This window comes from Ceratosolen solmsi, unplaced genomic scaffold, assembly GCF_000503995.2.
Source record: "Ceratosolen solmsi marchali unplaced genomic scaffold, CerSol_1.0 scaffold90, whole genome shotgun sequence".
NCBI lineage: Eukaryota > Metazoa > Arthropoda > Insecta > Hymenoptera > Agaonidae > Ceratosolen > Ceratosolen solmsi.
In genome coordinates this window covers 239,909-261,443 of record NW_011948460.1, presented here as the reverse complement: position 1 = coordinate 261,443, position 21,535 = coordinate 239,909, and the positions used below count along the sequence as shown (strand labels likewise).

Sequence of the window (21,535 nt, the reverse complement as noted above, 5' to 3'; positions counted from 1 at the left end):
ACAGCTTCGCATAACCTCCATCTCGGCTCTCTTACGACCGATATTTAAAGGCAACTACACACGTGTTAAGATAAACACAATGGCATTCCAGTGTTCGATCAGAGCACTACAATCATGATAACCTCTTAGCGATAATATTCAATAGATTATAACCTGCTTCATTCATCGTAAATATATTTCAACACCACAAGATTATCAAGAAATATAAAGTTCGTCTGTAATTCACCCTTTTGTAAATCAATTCAAATAAATAGAAATAATAAAGACATGTGTTAATTATTAATCAGTGCATTCACCTTTTACTTTCCCGGCAACCCCACATAACATCTAGTGGGTTTTATTGTTCTACGTTAATTATTGCACGTTTTGACTGACTAGTCAAATTGTGGGATTATTTTCCGAACAGATAGCTTGGCCACTTTTCATGATATATAATACAATTCAGCGTGAAATGTTGACATAGTTTTATAGGCGAACAGAGTTTTTAAAGTTTTTTAGGATATTTCACCTTTGGGTCGAAATTCTTTTCACAAATAAAACTATCAAGAGTATTGCTCGACTAAAAATATATCTATTTTAATCTTCTAAAATATCAATATAATTTTATAATATGTATACGATATAATATGAATAGCTCGATTAATTTGGGTTTTACGTATATGTATTTAGTTTTAAGTAAAATTAATTTAACTTCTTTTAATTGTACGCATAACTTTTCTGATGCATATAATTACTTCAAAAATAAAAATTAAAATATATTAGAAACATCTATCGTTCATTTTTACACTACATTTTTTATGACGTTAATTATTTCTTTTATTCACTAAATAGGATGCATAACTTATAATTTGTATGATACATCTACCATAAAAATTTGTGTATATTACCTACATAAAAAATAATTATCTATAAATAGCATATTCATAATAAAACATCGTTCATAAGATTGGCAGTAAGTTTGTAATTGACGTGTTAATTGATTTTGAAATATTCATCAAGTGCTTAATTATCATCAAAACAACTTCTTTCATAATCAAATATTAATCATATTTATTGTATATAAAAATCTATAAAATATATTTTTATAATTGAATCATTGAACCATTATAAAAATTTATAAAAAATTACGATATTAAGTTTAAATTCGTTACATATTCTTGCTTTAGTGATTATAAAAGAATAAAATTTTGCGACAAAAATACTAATGCTTTTGAATTTTTGTCATGAATTAAAAAGGAAATAAGTCATTGTAAATTTGTTAGGATGTAAAATTCAGCAAATACAAGTAAATAACTACAATTACAAATAAGTTGTTTGGTTTTTGCTATAAGGTAATTTCATCTAGCCATTCTACACCTCAAAAATATTTTAATCGTTTTATTAATGTATTCTCTCAATGATTCCGTATACCGAATTGTCAACAATATTTTAGAACATTAATATTAAAATATTATGTTATATTAATTTAATAGTTTACGTGGTAAATTTACCATTAATACCAAAAATTGAGATATGTAATAATACAGTCATATAATACAGTAATATAATAAATAACATCAAATTTATATATAATTATCAAACAAAACATATATAATCAAATTTGTTACCAAATTTCTGTTTAAATTATTAAAATAAAATATTAAGAATATCCATCTCACTCGATCCAAATCAGGATGCACCAAAGCCACATAGTCGTTACAAGCAATTACATTTCCTAATGCTGATAGTCTTTCTTCAATTCGATGAATCTTAACATTGTCAGGAATAGAATTTTTAATATGCTGTAATTCGGTGTCTGTAGTAGTATTCGGTACAAGTAATCCATTTTTGTTACCTATAAATATTTAAATAAGTTTATATCTGAAATATTTTATAATCTAAAACTTTAATTAACTGAACAATATTACGCATGTCCCTCATTAAGTTATTAGGATCTTAAAATCAGTTCCAGTTTGGGTAGGGTTTGCTGTATTCAATAGCATTTAACACATTCTAAAGTTTTGTACTTTGTGTGATTACAAAGGAGAAATGTAAGGAATATATCGAAGTATGAAAATACATCATATTCAGCCTTATTTAAAAACATTATACAATATCTACAAGTCTTGAATCGTTATAATTAAAAAAGACCATTTTTTATTATATGAATAAAGATTTTTAAGCTGTTTTCTTGTACAATAATATACGTTTTTTAATAATTCATTTATAGATAAAAGATTATTCAATCATTTTGAAACAATACCATATTCACATAAATTTAATTTAAAGAACATGCCTTTTTTATTAATGTAATTGTTCAAGTATTGTTCGATTTTAAAGGTTTAGTTTATGGATCGAAGTACCAATTCAATAGTTCAGTGGATTAGTCTCTCGACAGGATAACTTTAAAGGAAATAATAATTGACAAGGCTGAAAAATATCATGTATTTAGTAAAACAATGTTTATTATTTGTAAATAATTATAATTAATATTGTATGTTGCGTAGAGAAAGATTATTCTATTGAGATAATGAGAGTGTGCTCTTGTATTCTTGATTATTGAAGACTCTATGGATATGACTGAGTATTTGAAGTTGAGGTAATGCTGATGTAGTAAATATCAGCTGGTGTAGTCAATCAATCATGCTTGTGAGGTAGCATGAGAAGATGGTGTTTGAATCAAGTATGCTTGATGTATGAATAACTATACTTGATATGGTGTAAGATGTTTAATGGAATTTATTAAGTAATCAATTATGTCTTTAATTATTTATGGGGACAGTAGAATAATCTAGTCACAGGTAAGAGTGGTTAATGGTAAGATTTCTAACTCTTGAAGGATGTAATAATCTGTATTTATAGTCTATTAGTCGATCTGTTGTTGTCCTTCTTTGACAATGTGCTTAAAGCATAGCGACACTTGTGTCAGCTGTTGAGGGCCTGTACGATGTCGAAGTGTTAGTTCGAGAGAGCATAAGTGTGCCCTATTTCTGCTAGCGGGCCTGTATGCTTCCGAAGTGTTCTTCGAAAGAGCGTAAGTTTGCCCTATCGACTCTTATGGACCTGTACGGTTTCGAAGTGTTCTTTGACAGAGCCTGAGTTTGCCTGACTTATATTTGTACGAGGTGTGACTAATTAATTTATTAATATAAAAGGATGTACCTTGTAAACTGCTGGCAAGGTGTGGTGATTGCTGCGTAATTAATGACCCCTTGATTACTATTCCATTGGCTTCACTGTAATCACTATTTAATCTTCCGATTTCTTATTCTTATGCGCGCGTGTATTCTTAACTATGCTGCCGAATATATGGCCACGTGTCGTCGTCACAGTATACTAAAACACTGATCGGCAATGACACTTGAGTGAGCGCGAAGTAATATTACAATGAGCGTCGCCACATGGCGAGCTGCACTTAAATATGCATGCAGCGGATGCAACGCCAGCAACAGTGCCGCGGCGAGTCTTTTCCAGAAAATTCCTTGTGGCGTCAGAAAACGAAGCTTCTAGAAGTTTCGTCGGTGTTCTTCCTTTGTGAGATCTGATGGTATATTAGATTTCAGATCGTAAAACTTGCTCGGACTTGTCGAGTTTTGTTTATAAACATTCGCCCGAGTGCGCGTATGACCTATTTTTTCTGAAATTCATGGAACTGCATCAATCCCGAACAAGTACAAATAATAAAATTTTTTTCATAATAATGTTTATATAATATAAATAGAAAGTTATAATTTATAGATTATAACTTTCTGTTTAATATTTTTAATGATAACTTTGAAATAATACTTAAGTTTTAATAATGTTAAAAAAAAACCCAGAGCTTAATTAATAGCAAGACTATTTAAACATAATTAACATCTATAATTATGATTATAAAATTAATTAGTTTTTAGTTTAGATTGCAAAGATATGAATACAATTTTTTAATATTTTTCATAAAAAATTTTAATATGAAAATGCTTATGCATATTGATAATTTATACAAATTAATTATATATTATGTATAATGAAAACATAATTTTCAAAGAATCAAATTACAATTGAATTGAATTCATTGAATTGTTCGAAGACATTGAATTGTAATAAGTAGATATATTTAATAACAAAAAATGGTTATTAATACAAATAAAATATTGTATACATAAATAATATAATTTTTTTCATAATAATGTTTATATAATATAAATAGAAAGTTATAATTTATAGATTATAACTTTCTGTTTAATATTTTTAATGACAACTTTGAAATAATACTTAAGTTTTAATAATGTTGTAATACATTCCATACCCACGCACAAGCGACCTATAATTCGGCAACCAGCTATAGATGTGTGAATGACTGGTACAGAGTCAGCTAATTCTCCTTCAAAGACACTATAATAATAATAGATAAAGAAAATTATATTATTGTTCATTTTTATTTCATATTTTCATCTTTTTGTTTGTAATTTTGTTTAATTTTATTTAATTTAATTGAAAATTATTCAAATACAGCTAATTTATTCCAGATGGTACAGCGTTCAAAATCAATAAACTTAATACTTTATAAAATTAGAAAATATATTTATTTTAAAAAATACATAATATAAACAATTATATAAAATTATTAAGCTGTAGTTATAAAATAAGGTTTAATAAGTAAACGCATTAAATAAATTCAAAAAGGAATTTGAATCCGATTGTCTGTTATAATAGAATTAATCAAATAAATAAATGAATAATTATAATAATTAATCATTATTATTCATACTATACTAAATAATCTATCCTTACATTTAAATAATAATAATAATAGATTGCCTTCTTTTAATTCGTAAGTAAAATGTCATTATTCATCATATTGATTATGTTTACAAAGAAATTAATGTCTATGAAATGATTAAGATTATAATCTGTTAAAATATAATACAAAACTCTGCATCATAAATAAGATATCAACAATTATTAATAAAAAGTCTGTATTGGAATATAAAACTTCTCTACCTTTCTTTAAAAGGAAATTTCTTATTTAAAGGTAAAATAGATGAGAAGAATTTAAGCACTTATCACTCAGATTATATCAAATTTGTACCGTTATTGTATTAGGATTGTAGATTATTTTACGAAACATATTTAAAAATATAAAAAGGTAAAATATTACTTGTAAATGTATAACCATATACCAATTCCAAATGTATAGTTTGATTGCTGTAGAAAAAATAAAGCAATAAACACATAATTTTTTTTTATTTCTTAGGATTTATTTGAGGTATAATCGATATGTTTCTATGATTTTAAGAGGAATATAATACGTTTAACTTCAATTCAGCAACAACAAACTTTAATTATATTTTTAGTTAATGATTTTTAAATCTACTTATATTACAAACTAACTTCAAATAAATTTAGACCATTCATATTTTTTTAATTATCTTAATCCCAATTAACTTAAAAATTACCATTTTCGAAAGTTTGTTTAACGGTATTCGTACAATTCCAATAAATTTATTAATACAAATTCACTATTTCCTAAAGGTTTTTGAGATATACTTTAATCTTTTTATTTTTCACATATTCGCAAGTATACTTGCTAAATTGAGAATTGAAAAAGCTTGCAGATTGTATAATATGTGAATATAAAGTATATGTTATTTAGAAAGAAGTTGGTTCGATGCCAAAGAATCGTTTCATATATCATAAATCTCAATAAAAAATAGAAAAATGTCAAACATTTTATAATATCATAATTTAATTTAAAATATCGACGTTGAGAATGCGCAGAATAAAAATGGTATCTTAAAATAATATAAAATTGTTCTGAAGGGTGTTGAAAGAACCCTTATATGTACCTTTTGAATAGAATTTTTAATAAAATTGAAGCTGTATCTCCTATAATAGCTTCAAATTTGTTTCGAAATAAAAACATAATTATAAATCTCCCATTTTACCATTTTAAATGAATTCTTTTCACTATATAATGATCTGTTCGAGATTGGAACAATTCCCGTAAACATTGATTCTGCTAATTCTCGAATAGTGTACGCCTTATTTTCTAGTGTCCTACAATATTTCCGCATAGCAACGTCGATTGAAAATTCTCGAACCTTCCAAGGCAGTGTCCTTCTGCACTTATCGAATATTCTAGAGCTTAGTTTCTGACATCATCAAAACTTTCGGCCTAGCAACAAGGGCATGCATTGTTGCTAGCATTATAAACTGCCACGCGAATATTTAAGAGCAGCTCATAACGCTTGTGTGCTCACTGTATTTTTACCAACCATTCACTCATCAGTTATTGCTCACGAAACTCAGCCGTATACCAGTCAGTCAGTCAGTTTTACTAATATACACACATACTTCAACCAGATTCAGCAAGAATAAAATCGTAAGCCAACAGTGAAGCCAAATAATTTATAACTAATTTAAGTGTACCACAGTTAAGTAGTCAAGAGTGTTGGTAGTATTCCAAGAGTGAATATTAAATAAGAAGCGGACCACATACGCACTCAACACGCAAGTTGGTAAAACATAATTTCTGTATTAAACATCGCTGTATTCGGATCTGTTCTCTAAATTCAAGCACTACGACGTCACTATGATCGGAACTGTAAGTCTGATCGGAATTGAAAGTCGAAATTGAAACTTGAATTTTTGTATTAAACGTCGCTGTATACGGGCCTGTTCCCTGGATTCAAGCACTAAGACGTACCGATCGGATTACTCCGGATTAAGGGTCATACGTGGCACTATACAAGGAGTGTCAAGAATTTACGCCCATGCATTTCTCAGTGTAGTAATTTCCACCAAGAGGACCCGGAACTTTACAACCTTCAACCTTGACTTGTAGTGTACGCTATCTCCATGTGAAACCACTAAGGAACGAAAATCTTACAGAATCTCAACACCATCTTAGAATCATCTTTATTGTGTAGTTTGTAAATAAAGAAAAAAAAATACCAAGATACGCTATTTCCTAAATATTGAATAAATGCGCCATTCTCTTCCTCTTGCCAGCAATTCTCCCACCAAACATCACTGGGAGTTTTTTAGTCTAATCTTAAACATGCTCGAAGTTAAATGAATAGGGCATCTATTTTTCAATAAAATATTTTTTCGGCAGTTAACTTGTACACAAGTAGGAATACAATCAATGAAGTGATCAAATATATATTTACTGACTTGTACAAAAATTTGAAATGGTTGAATATTTATATTCGTTGATATTTTTATAAATTTATTTAGGATAAGTTGAGATTATGAATAAACTTTGTAATCTACATAATATAGATTTCTGAAGTGATATGATTAAGACTTACATTATATTCCACAAATTTTATTAATGCAAAATTTTCAAATTTTGTATGTATGTATAATCTAATTCTTTTTGTCTTATGTACAATTTTAATGGTAAAACATGTATAAGTATATAATGTTCAATACGAAATGTTAAATTCTGAACATATTAATGCTGTATTAGCAATGCATGTAAATTCAGATTAGAAGAAATGAATTGTTATCCCTATTGTACTCTAATCCTAACGGGGTCTAAAAATTATACATTAATTAAACACTTTTTTGCTTTTTGGCCTTATTTCTATTTAATGAATTTAAGGTTGACAATAGATTATATTATATTACATTAAAAAAATGAACAGAGTTTTATTTAATATTTTTGTATCTATTCATAATTTGATCTACATAATTGACAATTTTTTAAATGGGTAAAATATATTTATATTTTTATATAATTGAAAATAATATTTTCATATAAAAATTAAGTTTTTAGTGATATTAAAATGATAATTTTACAATCTTAAACAAAAACAATTATACTTTTCGTCAAGATTTAATGATTTAAATTAAATTTACTTTTTGTTTACACACACAAAAAAAAATCGAACTGAAAAATTAATTTTATTTGAATATAATAACTAATCAATATTTAAATTAATTTTAATATCAATATTTATCTAGTCAATATATAAATACATTCACCAATTTATTTAAAATAACATTGAATTATATAAATTATGTAATTTTTAGATTAAAGAATGTCTTGTATAAATTCATAATAAAAGTAAATTCAAGAAAAGTTCATAAGTAAATCTAGTAATATTAGAACACGATATTACTAGATAAATGCTAGCCTTTATACCCCAATCCAGTACCATCAACACTTTCATATTCTAGTAATTACAAATTTTTTAATTTTACAAGCGCATTTAAAACTCTTAATAATAGTTGAAATATGAAGGTTGAAAAATATAAATGTTTATGAAAAGATTTTAAAATCTGAATACATTTACTTATATTTGTTTAAAAGTTTATAGTTAAAGTTTTTGGAATGTTAAATATAAAGTAAATTAATAACTGTACTTATTTAAATATCACAAATTAGCATATAAAATATTCTTTGTATTTAAAAAAATATATTTTATTTGGATCAGTTTATTTTATTCATTATAGATATCTATTACATATAATTTTTAAAGCTATTGAAATGATACTCAAAATTGTTCAATATTAAAAATATATTAAAAAGAATTATTTTAATAAATAATATAATAATAGTATAATAATAAAATGATAATAATTAGTTATATTAAACTAATTCATATATATATTTTAATCAGCATAAAAATTCATAGTTATAGATAATATATCAAAATCAAGTTGTGTATATATAAATTTTATATTCAATCGCGATTAAGAAGTTTTAATATTTAAAACTGATTTTATTTAAAACTAACATTTGTATATAATTATAATTTAATAAATACTAATTAAAACTTTATTTAAATCGATTATAAAGTTCAATCGTTAATATAAATAAATAGTTGTAATTTGTAAAATTAAATCAATGAAAAATGTAAACATTTCTATCAATAAAATAATTTCTATTAATTTTTTTATATAATAGGTTGATATCTAAAGAAAAACATTAATGTAACTATGTATATATAATTAAATAAATATGAAAGAATATAAACAATTTAACAAATAGTATTTTAAGAAAAAGAAACATAATAAATTTGTATCTATAAAAGAAAAATATATTTTATACTTGCATACATTATTAAAAAATATTTAAATTAAAAATAGTACCTATAAAAATTTTCGGAACCACCTATTGCTACTAGACAGTAAGAATTTGTTAATTTGGAAAATACTCCAATTTCATTATTATTTTCGAACTGCACACGCACAGCCATAACGTATATTACTATCAAATAAAATGGCTGAATTTATAAAATAATTAACAAATTGAAAAAAAAACTCAATACTAAAATTAATCAGGTTATTCAATTCCAACCAACAAAATTTAATTTAATTTTTTTATCATAGACTAAAAATTTTATTAGAGTAAACGTAGGTTGCTACAGAAATAGCTTAAAGCAGAATGATACAAGTACATTTGAAGCATGCGCGATAGTAATTTCAGTTGCTGGCAGATGTAAATCTGTACTATTTGAATATGGTATTTAACAGAATCTTGTACTAATTGTTGCATATTGTTTCTTGGAGAAATATTTATTTCAGATTAATAAATATTTTATCGTAATTTTATTTATTAAAATTTTTTATTATACTTTAAAAATGTAAAGTTAAACGTAGAATTAATACAAAAAAATGAATTTTTTATATCATTGATAATTTTGCAGCTTTAAAAATATACAGTTCATCTGTGTATTACCAATATTAAATTTATTTTGTATTTTTCCTATTGTATATTTGCAATACTTAAATTCTTATTTTGTAACTTATTTGAATTTTTGGAAGATATGAATCGTTATAATACAAAAATATAATTTAAAAAAAAATTCTGCTATTTTAATGTAATTGTATTTTAATTCAAGAAAACTATGTGAACTAAAAAAAAACGAAAAATATGTTAACATAGACCTATAAAAAAAAAATTACTTCTATGGTATGAATAGAATTAATGCATAGAAGGCAAAATTAAACCAAAAATTTGGACTATCTTATTCCCATTTATATAAATTTATGTTGTAATTCTGGTAAATGTAATCTAATAATTCTAGAATTTTTGGTTATATGAAAATAAAATTTACAACTATTCTTTAAAATTAAAAAATTTTATTACAGGAAATTTTTGTTTTCATTACCATAGTTCATTATCTATAGTTATCACATTTCATTGGTTAACTATACCGATGTAAAGTATTACATTAAATTTAATCAATTTATTGTTTGTGTATATTTTTTTATTTAATTTTAAATTCCAGTTACTTTGCCAATGCGAAATTATAACCAATTATAAATATTACTAATTTTTTAATATATACAAAGTTTAAAAAATATTTTGGAAACACAAAAATTCTTATCCTAGAAAATAATAAATAATAAAATTTGCTTTATTATGTATAATATGAATTAGTAATCTGAACATGTTTAATGCTTGTATAAGGTCAATCAATGTATATTGCTTTTATTCATTAATATATTTTTAAAATAATTTATAACTATTATAAATACACTAGTGCAATATACTAAATTTCATAATCATGAAACTATCAATTTATTCAAATTTTATTTTAATGTATGAAAAGAAATCTAAGGTTTACTTTTTACGTTTAAAAGAATAATATAGTTTTTAAATATACATAAAAATATATTTTTAATATTTGGAAATATTATAGTACCATTATTTTCTCGACATATTGAAATATTAACTCAACAAATATTTCTTACAATTTATTAAAATCATATGTAGTATTATAAATTATTGTCACTTAAAATTGTAAATAGAACACTAATGAATCGACTAAAAATGAAGGTTATAAACATAGTCTAAACGTGTTCAAAAACATTATTATTATAATCAAATATAATTAGCTGTAAAATACAAATACTAGATTAAATTAAATACTAGACTAAATAAAAATTTTATGAAATATAACTATAATACATTGTATCTCTTCATTTATATTTATATTCGGTATGACATTGTTAAACGGAGATATAATAAGTGAAATATAAAGAACACTACAAATCCATAAGTAGCCAATGAAAAATGAGCATCTTTTACAACTTACATTATGAAAAATTTATAAAAAAGAATAAAGTAGAAAATATTTAATCAGAAATTGAGAATTACATTTGAAATCTTGAATCAAATTATCATTTGCTTAGCATAAAAGCGTTTTCTTGCGAAATGAATTAACATATATAATAAATACACGTAATAAATAATGCATATTACATCTAATTATATAGTAGTTTTTATTTATTCAAAAATTATATCTAACATATAATTTACTATATATATATTCAATAGAAGTATGTATAATTTTTCAAACTTAATATAAATATTTATTTTATTTCTTCTTAAATATTATTTTTAGCTTTATTTCCTATATGCGAAAGTATAGATGTGAGACTTAAATAATGCTCTTTAAAAATTTCCAGCTTAGATATTATTAATATAATTATTAGATATATTATTGTACTTGCTAGATTTGTCATCATTTCTAAACCCTATAACTTCCATCCAGAATACCTTTTCTTTCTTTATTATTTTAAATGGAAAAATAAAACAATAAATGTTGTAAATAGAATTAACACGTTAAAATTTAATATATGAAAATTATTACATAGATTTATGTTTCATTATATTTAAAAAATAATATTTATTTAGGTAAGTTATTAATATAATAAAAGTTTTGCGAAGCATATATAAATATATAGTACATAATAAGTAGAAAAATAATTGTTTAACATTTGTGAACTGAGTGTATTCAAAGAAAAAATTATTAAAGTTTAAGTAAAATTTTTAATAAGAGATTGTTGTAAATATACTGTATACGTGTTAACTAATTATTGCTTTCAAATTCAAGAAATATTTTTTAATTAAAAGTAAGTTTAATTTAAGGTTAATTAAAAGTATTATTGATTTTAAAAATAAAATACGTTAAGATATGATATATGATCCGAACTTATCAGATTATTAAAATCTTATTTTTATTTATAAATTAAAAATATTAATAAAAGATTTATTTTGTTTTGTAAATTAATAAATGAAATTCATATTTTATTTTATCTGTTTGCAACATAGCTCATGGTGAAAGCTTTACAGTGAGAATTGTAATTAATAAATATAATTACAATTTATTTGGAAATGAATTATTTTAATTATTTAGATACTTTAAAAAAAAATTGTCAATAAGAAAATTAACTATGAATAAATGAGAAATTTCAATAATTAAAAATTTTTAATGTAAATTATACAAAAAAACTAATAATTAAATTTGATTTCGCATTTATAAAAAGTAAATATGTATAAATTAATTTATTTATATGAATATATTATTTTTATTGACCAATACCAATAATAAAGTTGAAATTTCTTTATATATATCATTGAAAGTTACTGTGACACCTATTAAGTTCATGGGATAAAATTGCTTCTACTTTTGCAGATCATACGTTAAATACGGTTTTTTCGAAATTTTGTATATGCTTATATATAATATGGTATAAGTTGAAAGAAATTTAAAGGAAATTTTTATAAAAATTCAAATTATATAATATTTTATAAAACTTTACGCATATCAATATTTTAATTTCTGCGCTCATTTTAATAAGATGGCGTAATGTCGCCTATGTGTACTTAAATTTGTACAAAGAAATTTTCTATGAATAGAATCATCTATGCAACTATAATCCATATATTACAGGTTGCGTTTCATATTTTAAATAATCTGGAGATAATGAAAACGAAGTAAATTAGTAATTTCTCGCCCGTCGTAAGACTATAATCTATAACATTTTCTTAGAATTTTATGCAATTATGAACTTATATTTATGGTTAGTATGTCAATTTCAAATATACATAAAACTATAGTTAGTATAATATTACTTATTTAATGTATGTATATATCTTTATCAAATAGATTTACCTTTATATTTTAGTCTGACAAAATTGTAATTTGATTTTTAATACATTTATGGTAATATGTATGTATTAAGGAATTTAAAAATATTGATTTCATTATAAATTTCGATTCAATATTAGAAAAATGTTATAAAAGTAAAAAATTATAATACTTATGTATACAATTTTTTAAATTAATATTTACAATTAAGAACTTTTCAAGCTATTATTGATAAATAAATTATAAAAAATTTGATGATTTTATAAACTGATTGATTATAACAAAGAAATTAGATTATATAATTTTAGGTATAATTATAGAGTTGCAATAATATTGTAAATAGATCTAAGTGCATAATATTTTTAAATACTTCAATGTATATTTATATTGTTTTCGATAGTGATATACAAAATATACCATTATTTTAAAATTATTGGAATTTAAAGGATAAAAATGTAAATATTAATGACTTTTGCTAAATTTCTTTTTATTTATTAGTATTAAAATTGTATTGATCAAGTTACAACCGTAATTAAAATATCTTTTATTAATAAATGAATATTTCACAAAAAAGTTGACAAATTTAGTTAACAATTTGTGAAATTTGTCTATTGTTAAAAATAAAAAATCAATGCATATATAATTGTTATTATACAAAATATAACAATATAGATCTGCCAATTAAAATAATAAAATAAAAGTATATTATATAATTTTACAAAAAATTTATTTAATAAATTTGTTTATATGTTAAAAAGAATAATAAATAAAATATTTCTAATATATAATAAAAATTATAATTTCTAATATATAATATAAAATATTTAAACCATTTAATTTTTTGTTAGTCTAGATTTTGTTACTTCTTGATTTGATAGTTATACTTTGTCATTATTAATGGATCTGAAAATATCTTAAAAGTATAAATTTATTGTATATTATTAAGGTTTTGTCAATTTTTATCATTAATAAAATAAAATATATTTTTAGAAATAAATTAATTTAAATAATTTAATTGATAATCACATATTAAACACTGTACTAGCATTGCATGTTTCAATATCATTCATAAATTATGTTCTGAAATGTACATATAATATTTTCAGAATTTTAACCAATTGATGCTACTAATAATGTAGTATATGGTAATTTTCTGAATCCTAAACTGCAATTTTTTATTTCTGTTAATTTTATATCATATATATATATATATATATATATATTATTTTATAGTTTATGTCAGTCCCAAATGATAAATTTGTATTAAAAATGATTGGAATGTAAATAATGTAAATTATTGTTTTCATGAATAATATAATGATTTTCTTTCGTTAATTTAATTTTTGACCCAAATTTACTAAAACTTCTATCTTATTACATTATAAGATCATGAAATAAATATCTATTCAATATTTTCACCCTTTTTAAATTCATAATGTTTTTCATAATTTCTATATATATTTTATTCTATTATGCTCAAAATTTGTTTTATTACAAGAACAAATGTATGCCTAAACAAAAAGCAAATAATTAGTTAGCAAATAATTAATTAGCAAATTAATAGATATAATACCATCAGATTAATTTATTCTTTTAAAAATTTACATAAGTACTATATACAAATTTATACATTTTGAGAATATCTTATTAAAAAGATTTATTAGTAAATTAAAAATATACAATTTATATCTTACATTATGTCATTATTTTATTCCATTTTTATTAATCAGGAAGGTAATATTCGTATTTAAAAGTATAAACATAATACATTAATGACGCTTCTTTGAAATATGTAGATACATAGTTATAAATCCATAGATATATAGTTTACGAGTACGTTTTATGCAGGTTACACCTAGAGGAAGGTGCTAGAATGATTAAATTTAATCTTTAATTTTAAACTTCATTTAAGTAAGGAGAAAAACACGATAAGAACAAACTGTATTGGATGCAAGCTGAAAAGGGTATCTTGATACATAATGAAGAGAAATGGTGAAAAAAGCAGGTACATTAAAGAAAACTAAACTTCTATTTGTTTGCATGAGATTTTTTATAGAATAATGCGGACTCGTTTTAATCTCACAATGGTTTAATGAAGAAGTAAATGTCTTGTAACGAAAAAAAAATTGTGTGATAATTCATATATTACTGGCCTGCATAAAAACATGGATATGTGCACATAGTTTATTACAAACGTGGTTATTGATAATAAAATACTTTCATCATTGTAGCTTTATTCAAAATAACAAACTTTATCTGATAGAAGTTTTAGAAAAAAATTTCTTTGGTAACAACTAAAAATTGATTTATAAATGTGTAATTTTATTAATTTTAAAATTTATAATATTGGTTTTTTTTATACATTTTGCTTCTAAAGCGAGTCAGAAGAGAAAAAAACCCCCATTATTAGTATTGAATATTCTTAATATTTTTTCAAGACTCGTTTTCTTTGGAATTTTCTTGATTTGTAATTTCGTTCATAATATACAAAAATTTTATATACAATAATCTAGGTTTATGTACATACGTATAGAATAAAATATATTACGCTCAAACTGAATTTGCATTCAATCAATTTGATATATTTTTAAATCGATCTTGTGATTTCATACCAAGTAAAAGTCATTTTCATAAAAGTATTTTTATATTTCAGGAAAAATCCTCAGATAAACATTGTTGAATTTCATACTTATAAGCTGATTTTAGATTTTTTAATTCAATCAAATTTCATGTTTCTGAGTAAAAGTGTAAAATTAACTGATTCATAAAACGAAATTACAGTAATATTAAATTTTTATATACTACTGTATCAATAATCGGAAAAAAAATTATTTCCATTTCCTTATAGTTGTTAAATTATATTTTTATTGATCATTTAGTATATTGGTGCAATTAATTTTCATTACAAAAATTACCATAAATTGAAACATGGTTATTAATGACCATGTGCAAAGATCAACGGAAAACTTGAGTACTTTCTGAGTAATGTTGGTCGTGAAAAGTAACTTTACAGTAGGGATCTTTTACGGTAGATCTATACAACCGCGCTATAAAATATGATTGTGTCTGAAATGTAAATGAAAAAGGTTATTTCGAATTCTATATCTTTTTGCTTATGAAATTGAAATAATTTTTAATGCTTTCTTTAGTTCAAATTTTTCATTTTCAAATTGGAGAATAAGTTTAAAAATTTAGCTTACGATTTAGTGTTATAATACACTAGATAGATAATTTAAAAATAATAGTTATTTTATGTTTCAATGTGCATTTAATATAAGTTAATTATAAATTGTATTTAATGTTCTTTCATTTTTACTTAGTTTAATTTTAATCTTGTTTATATGTATATATGTATATATATATATATATATATATATATATATATATGCGTGTGTGTGTATTTCATGGTTTTCAGAAATTAAATTCTATAAAAGAAAAATCATCTAAATGATTATAAAATGGCACCTTTTCAAACGGCAGTTAATATTAGACAAGAAAGTGTTGAAAATTTGGGTCAAGATATTATTGACTTACACGTTTTACCTGATGGGGAAAATTGGGCAGAAAATACAACGGCTATTACTGCAAATACATCTGAAAGATCCGAATCAGTTGATGGAGTTAGTCAATGGCCAAAAGATGGAGAATCCTTTAACATTATTTGTAGTCGTTATATAGCTGCAATTTTTTCTATTACAATTATTGGAAGTGCTTTTCTTAGTCCTATTATTATGATACTTCTACCTAAATTTGGATTTTTTCCAGATGCATTATCAATATTAACTATTCAGCAAAGATTAAATTATGCATCATGTAATATAGAATGTAAAGGTCATCTTCTTGGATTGGGATTTAAAGTTACATTACTTGGAATTGGAAGCTGGGCAATATTTTTAAAAACACGAGAAGCTTTTATGCCACGAATATTTATGTTTCGTACAGGAGTGATTATTTTAACGACATTATGTGTATGCACTTTTTGGTTATTTTATATTGTGCAGGTATGAAATTTAAAATAATTACTTAATAATTTAATTCTGTTCTCAATATTACATTAAATATATGTATTAACGAATGCAATATTGCCTTGAATTTACATACTATATTCCAATAAGAATTTTTGAAAAGACATACATTATAATATAATATAATATAAAATATTATTTTGAAATAACAAATTTGTATATATAAAGTTAAACAAAAATTGACTATACTAAGATCAATTTTTTATTTGTGTTCAAAATTATTTCATAATTATATGTATACGAAGTTTTCAAACATTTATTTTTATTCTAAATGTTAAAAAGATTGACTATAAATATCTTCAATTAGAAGCAATTAAACATTTGATGATAATTTTATAGAAGACAAAGTTACATAGTTACAAAAGACAGTTACAAAAATATTGTATCATTATATATATATATATATATATATATATATATATATATATATCAATATTTTTCCAAAAATATTGCTTGTATTTTAATCAATCTGTTACGTAATCGCATACGCAATTACTGGAAAATATTTTGTAAATTTGTCAAATAATAAATAACATTAAAAAAATTTTTAAAAATTAATATAATAAAATTGATACGATGTGTATTATAATAATCTCGCTGTAAATTGAATTTAAATTAAAAATTTCTACTTATAAAATTTAAATAATTAATGCATTTCCAAAATAACCTTCATGAGTCCTTATATTTTGTAGTAATTGTACACATGCGACGTATATGGACTTACATTAAAGTAATTAATTTACAAGACAGTACATATATTTATTTTTAAAATTCTACCTCGGCATTTATGTATAAGTGCATGATAGTAATTGTTTATATTAATTTTTTTATTGTATTGAATATTTAATAAGATTTAAATACAAAAATAATAATACTATCACCCTCGCTAATAATGAAATTCAAATATACTTATAAAATTTATTACTGATGTATTTTAAGTAATTGAAAATATATTCATTAAATCCAATTTTATTATCTAATATCACGAAATTATATAGTATTCTATGTTATATTTTTAATATTGATTTTAGATTACTGAAGCAGCTAAAACAGCATTAGTTGGAGATCTGGCTGAATATAAAAGTTTAGTAAATTATGCTGGCAATTTCATTGATACATTATTATTTATACATTATGTAGCAGTTTTACTTCTAGAAATTCGTCATTTAAAACCAATGTATTATTTGAAGGTAATTTATCTTCTTAATATATAAGTTTGAATATTCAGATTCATATACAATTAACGTACGCTAAACAATGTTATATATTAATTTCTTAAGATCACAAATATTCGTAAAGTAGTTGAATTTGATTGTTATAACGATGACATATATAAAGTTTATAATGATATCATATTTAGTTTAAATATTCTTCATTTTACATAAATTATATACTATTAGCATAAATAAACAAAACAGTATTACTTGCTACTCAGCTGTGAAAATGTTAATTTAAATGGTAGTTATATAATCTAACAGAAACAACGGATAATGATAGACTATAAATGTACATAACTTTATTGAAAAATTTCGCCTATGTGAATGTAAATATTTTGTCTATATTCCTTTTAGTACTAATAATAATTTGATTGCAATGCACATAATATATCTTTTATTATGATACCTATTTTATTTTCTGAGAATTTTTTATTAAATATCAACAATAATCTCTTATAAAATGATGGTCTACAAAATATATAATAGTTGTGAAATTTAAAAATTTCAAAGTTTACATCAATTTTCTAAAGAGATAAAAGATAAATATCTACATTCAAAATTTTCATTATTATTATAATATCAACATATTTTAAATAGAAAATATAATATATGACAAAGCGTGTGACTTCATAATATTATCAATTTACTATGTGAATGTCGATAACAATTAAAAAATATAGATATATTTTGTATTAAATCTATGAAAGGTATTTAAAAAATAATATTAAATCTGACTTTCTGTAAAAAAAAACGTATTTATGACTTGTATTAACATCATAGTATTACTTTAAGTAGTGTATGCTAATTAACTGCTGTTTAAATACTTAGAAAAATTAAGATCCAAGTCAAAATCAAATGTTATCTATAAAAAGCAAAAATTTAGTATGTACGAAAAATAAATTATTTTATATGTTAATTATAATTATACATTTTTAATTGTATTGTAAAAGATATAAACAAATGTATATATTTTAATAGAACTATTATATTTATTCATCTTAGAGAAAATACGTGGAAATAGTAAACAATTTTCTAATAATTCAGTAGGAAAAGTAATTTAGATTAAACCTACTAAAAATAGATAAATTTCTTTATAATTTATTATATAAATTTATTTTCCCATATGCGTTTTTAATGTTAATTATGAATTAAAGTTTTTTATATTCTATATATAGAATGTGGTACATCCTATAGATAAATAATAATTCACAATTAAATTATTTTGTATCCGCAATTACTATTAGTTATTGTTCTTAATCAAACTAATATACCATTGAAATATATTTTATACTTTTTAATGAATATACGATTATTAATACATATCTTGATCCGCTCTAGATTTAATATAAATAAAAAAAATTTTAATTTATATTCTAGATTGTTAGATCCCCTGATGGAGTATCAAGATCATATGCTATAGGACAATTATCAATTCAACGAGCTGCTGTATGGATATTAGAAAAATATTATACTGAATTTTCTATTTATAATCCTTACTTGGAACGCTTACCTACATCGAAGTCCGGCAAAAAACAGCATTCAAGTAATTTTAAGTTTTATAATGTCGATAATGGGATAAATAGTGCTGAACAATCTTATAGTGATCGAATTGGTTGTGGAAGCGATCGAGCAATATTAGCTGCACAAGCCCGCCGAAGAGATTCAAGTCACAATGAACGTTTTTATGAAGAACATGAATATAATAGAAGAGTACGAAAACGTAAGGCCCGTTTAATTACTGCTGCTGAAGAAGCGTTTGCTCATATTCAAAGAGTCAATTTAGATTCTGGAAGAGTTACAAATCCATTAGATCCGATGGAAGCAGCTCAATCAGTATTTCCTTCGATGGCCCGTGTTTTACAAAAGTATCTTAGAATTACTAGACAACAACCTCGTCATTCAGTTGAAACTATTTTAAAAAGATTAGCACATTGTCTTGCTCAAGATGCTACGCCTCGTGCCTTCTTAGAGCCATTCTTTAGTACAAGCCCTGTACTGTCGTGTGAAAAGGAAAAAGAAAGAAATTCTCAGCATTGGGCACTAGTGTGTGAAGGAGAACTTCCAACTAGATCTCTTACAAGTGGTTGTCAATTTCAATTACGACAAGGTGAAATTGCTCTTTTATGTAGTGTTCATCAGTTTCCTCATTTTCACGTGTCTGAACAAATAGCTCTTCCAAAAGCTAATAAGTTTCTATTAAAACTTAATTCAGAAACATCTATTTAGATTCTTCATCATATATTTAATTTTTTTATTTAAAAACATTTTTTAAACTATTTCTTAGTATTAAACTACATTTTAGTAATTCAATGTACAAATAAAATTATGAATTCAAATTTGATAAATTATTTAAAATGAACTATATTGATATATAAAGTTAAATCATAAAGTTTATAATTAATATGGTTTTTTATATTCCTACAAAAAAGTGTACAAATTACTTTAATTATGTGTTAAATGACTATGTAAAAAATGCATAAAACTCTATAATGAATAGAAAAATCATAAGACTTTATAATCATTAAATGGCAATATTCCTGATGATGAAATGTGATAATTAAATAATGTTATTCTTTTTGGATAAAGATAAACGTATGCACTGGAAATATAATTTGGAATTTGAATTTTATAAATATACAATCAATATTTTTACATGCAAACATTATAATATATTTTTAATATATATATTTCATAAATTTAAATTTATTTACCCTGATATATAGTTATGGCAAATAATTGTATTTCTGGACAATTTTTACGAGATAAAAAAATCGTAGATTCCAAATTATGTTATCAAATTTAAATGTGGTTATTAAAATTTGCTTTATTCTTTCATATTTTGACTATATGCTTTGAAACAAGCATATTTTTTAAATATAATGCAGTATATATTCATTAAGTACAACTATGTTTTTTATAAAAGAAAATATTAGTTTATAGTGAATAAAAATACCAAAAATGAATGTAATACATTGAGTAAAAATATAGTTCAATGATTAATATGTTGATACTTGCAAGAATTATATTTCATGAATATTTTGTTTTACAAAAATTCTTTTTTTTTATATGTTTTTGAGTTTATAAGAACTACATATGAATAATTTTTAAAAGGTTTTTTGTGTACTTCGACAAAATAAATTAAACAAAACAATTAAATTCTATAATCATTAAAAAATAAGGTTTGTTCCACGTCTCTTTATTATAAATAAATATTTACGTAAAATTAAAAAGAAACTGTTATTTGTATTTATTAATGAAATTTTTTGTCGCGTTAACTATATTTTAAAAACCAAAAAATATTGATTCATCATAATCTCTTATTATTTAAAGTTAAAAAGTAAAACAGCCAATGGACTCATTTTGAAGAAAAAAAGAAAGTAAATTGAAACTTGCTATATATAAATTATGTATTGATAAACTGTATATTGTATACTATTAT

At 22.9% G+C, this 21,535-nt stretch overlaps 2 protein-coding genes across 4 annotated transcripts in view; one reads left to right on the top strand and one right to left on the bottom strand.

Annotated features, from left to right (window-relative positions):
• The window catches only part of eIF6 (eukaryotic translation initiation factor 6), a 21,485-nt gene extending 12,268 nt beyond the window's left edge, over positions 1-9,217 (bottom strand). The window contains exons 1-3 of the mRNA XM_011505491.1: positions 9,064-9,217; positions 4,268-4,353; positions 1,659-1,834 (exon numbers count right to left, since the gene is read on the bottom strand). Of these exons, the coding sequence (XP_011503793.1) occupies positions 1,659-1,834; positions 4,268-4,353; positions 9,064-9,170 (369 nt within the window). The 5' untranslated portion in view covers positions 9,171-9,217. The remainder of the gene's footprint in view (positions 1-1,658; positions 1,835-4,267; positions 4,354-9,063) is intronic.
• Positions 9,218-12,748: 3,531 nt separating this feature from the next.
• On the top strand, positions 12,749-20,350 carry Vang (Strabismus domain-containing protein Vang). Of its 3 annotated transcripts, none has more exons than XM_011505489.1 (5): positions 12,749-12,786; positions 14,651-14,859; positions 16,270-16,855; positions 17,911-18,069; positions 19,474-20,350. In XM_011505489.1, the coding sequence occupies exons 3-5, from the start codon at positions 16,313-16,315 to the stop codon at positions 20,320-20,322; spliced, it is 1,551 nt and encodes a 516-aa protein (XP_011503791.1). In that variant the 5' UTR covers positions 12,749-12,786; positions 14,651-14,859; positions 16,270-16,312; the 3' UTR covers positions 20,323-20,350. The 3 variants fall into 3 exon arrangements, with proteins under 3 accessions (XP_011503791.1, XP_011503792.1, XP_011503790.1); XM_011505490.1 differs by having other exon boundaries at positions 12,758-12,786; positions 14,703-14,859; XM_011505488.1 differs by lacking the exon at positions 12,749-12,786 and having other exon boundaries at positions 14,596-14,859.
• Positions 20,351-21,535: the final 1,185 nt, after the last annotated feature.

What these genes read in the sequence shown, in the direction of transcription:
- Vang (XM_011505489.1), top strand. Translation starts at nt 16,313, where the DNA reads ATGGCACCTTTTCAAACGGCAGTTAATATTAGACAAGAAAGTGTTGAA. An exon ending in GGTTATTTTATATTGTGCAG is followed by an intron (nt 16,856 to 17,910) that starts GTATGAAATTTA and finishes TATTGATTTTAG; the next exon opens with ATTACTGAAGCAGCTAAAAC. An exon ending in AACCAATGTATTATTTGAAG is followed by an intron (nt 18,070 to 19,473) that starts GTAATTTATCTT and finishes TTTATATTCTAG; the next exon opens with ATTGTTAGATCCCCTGATGG.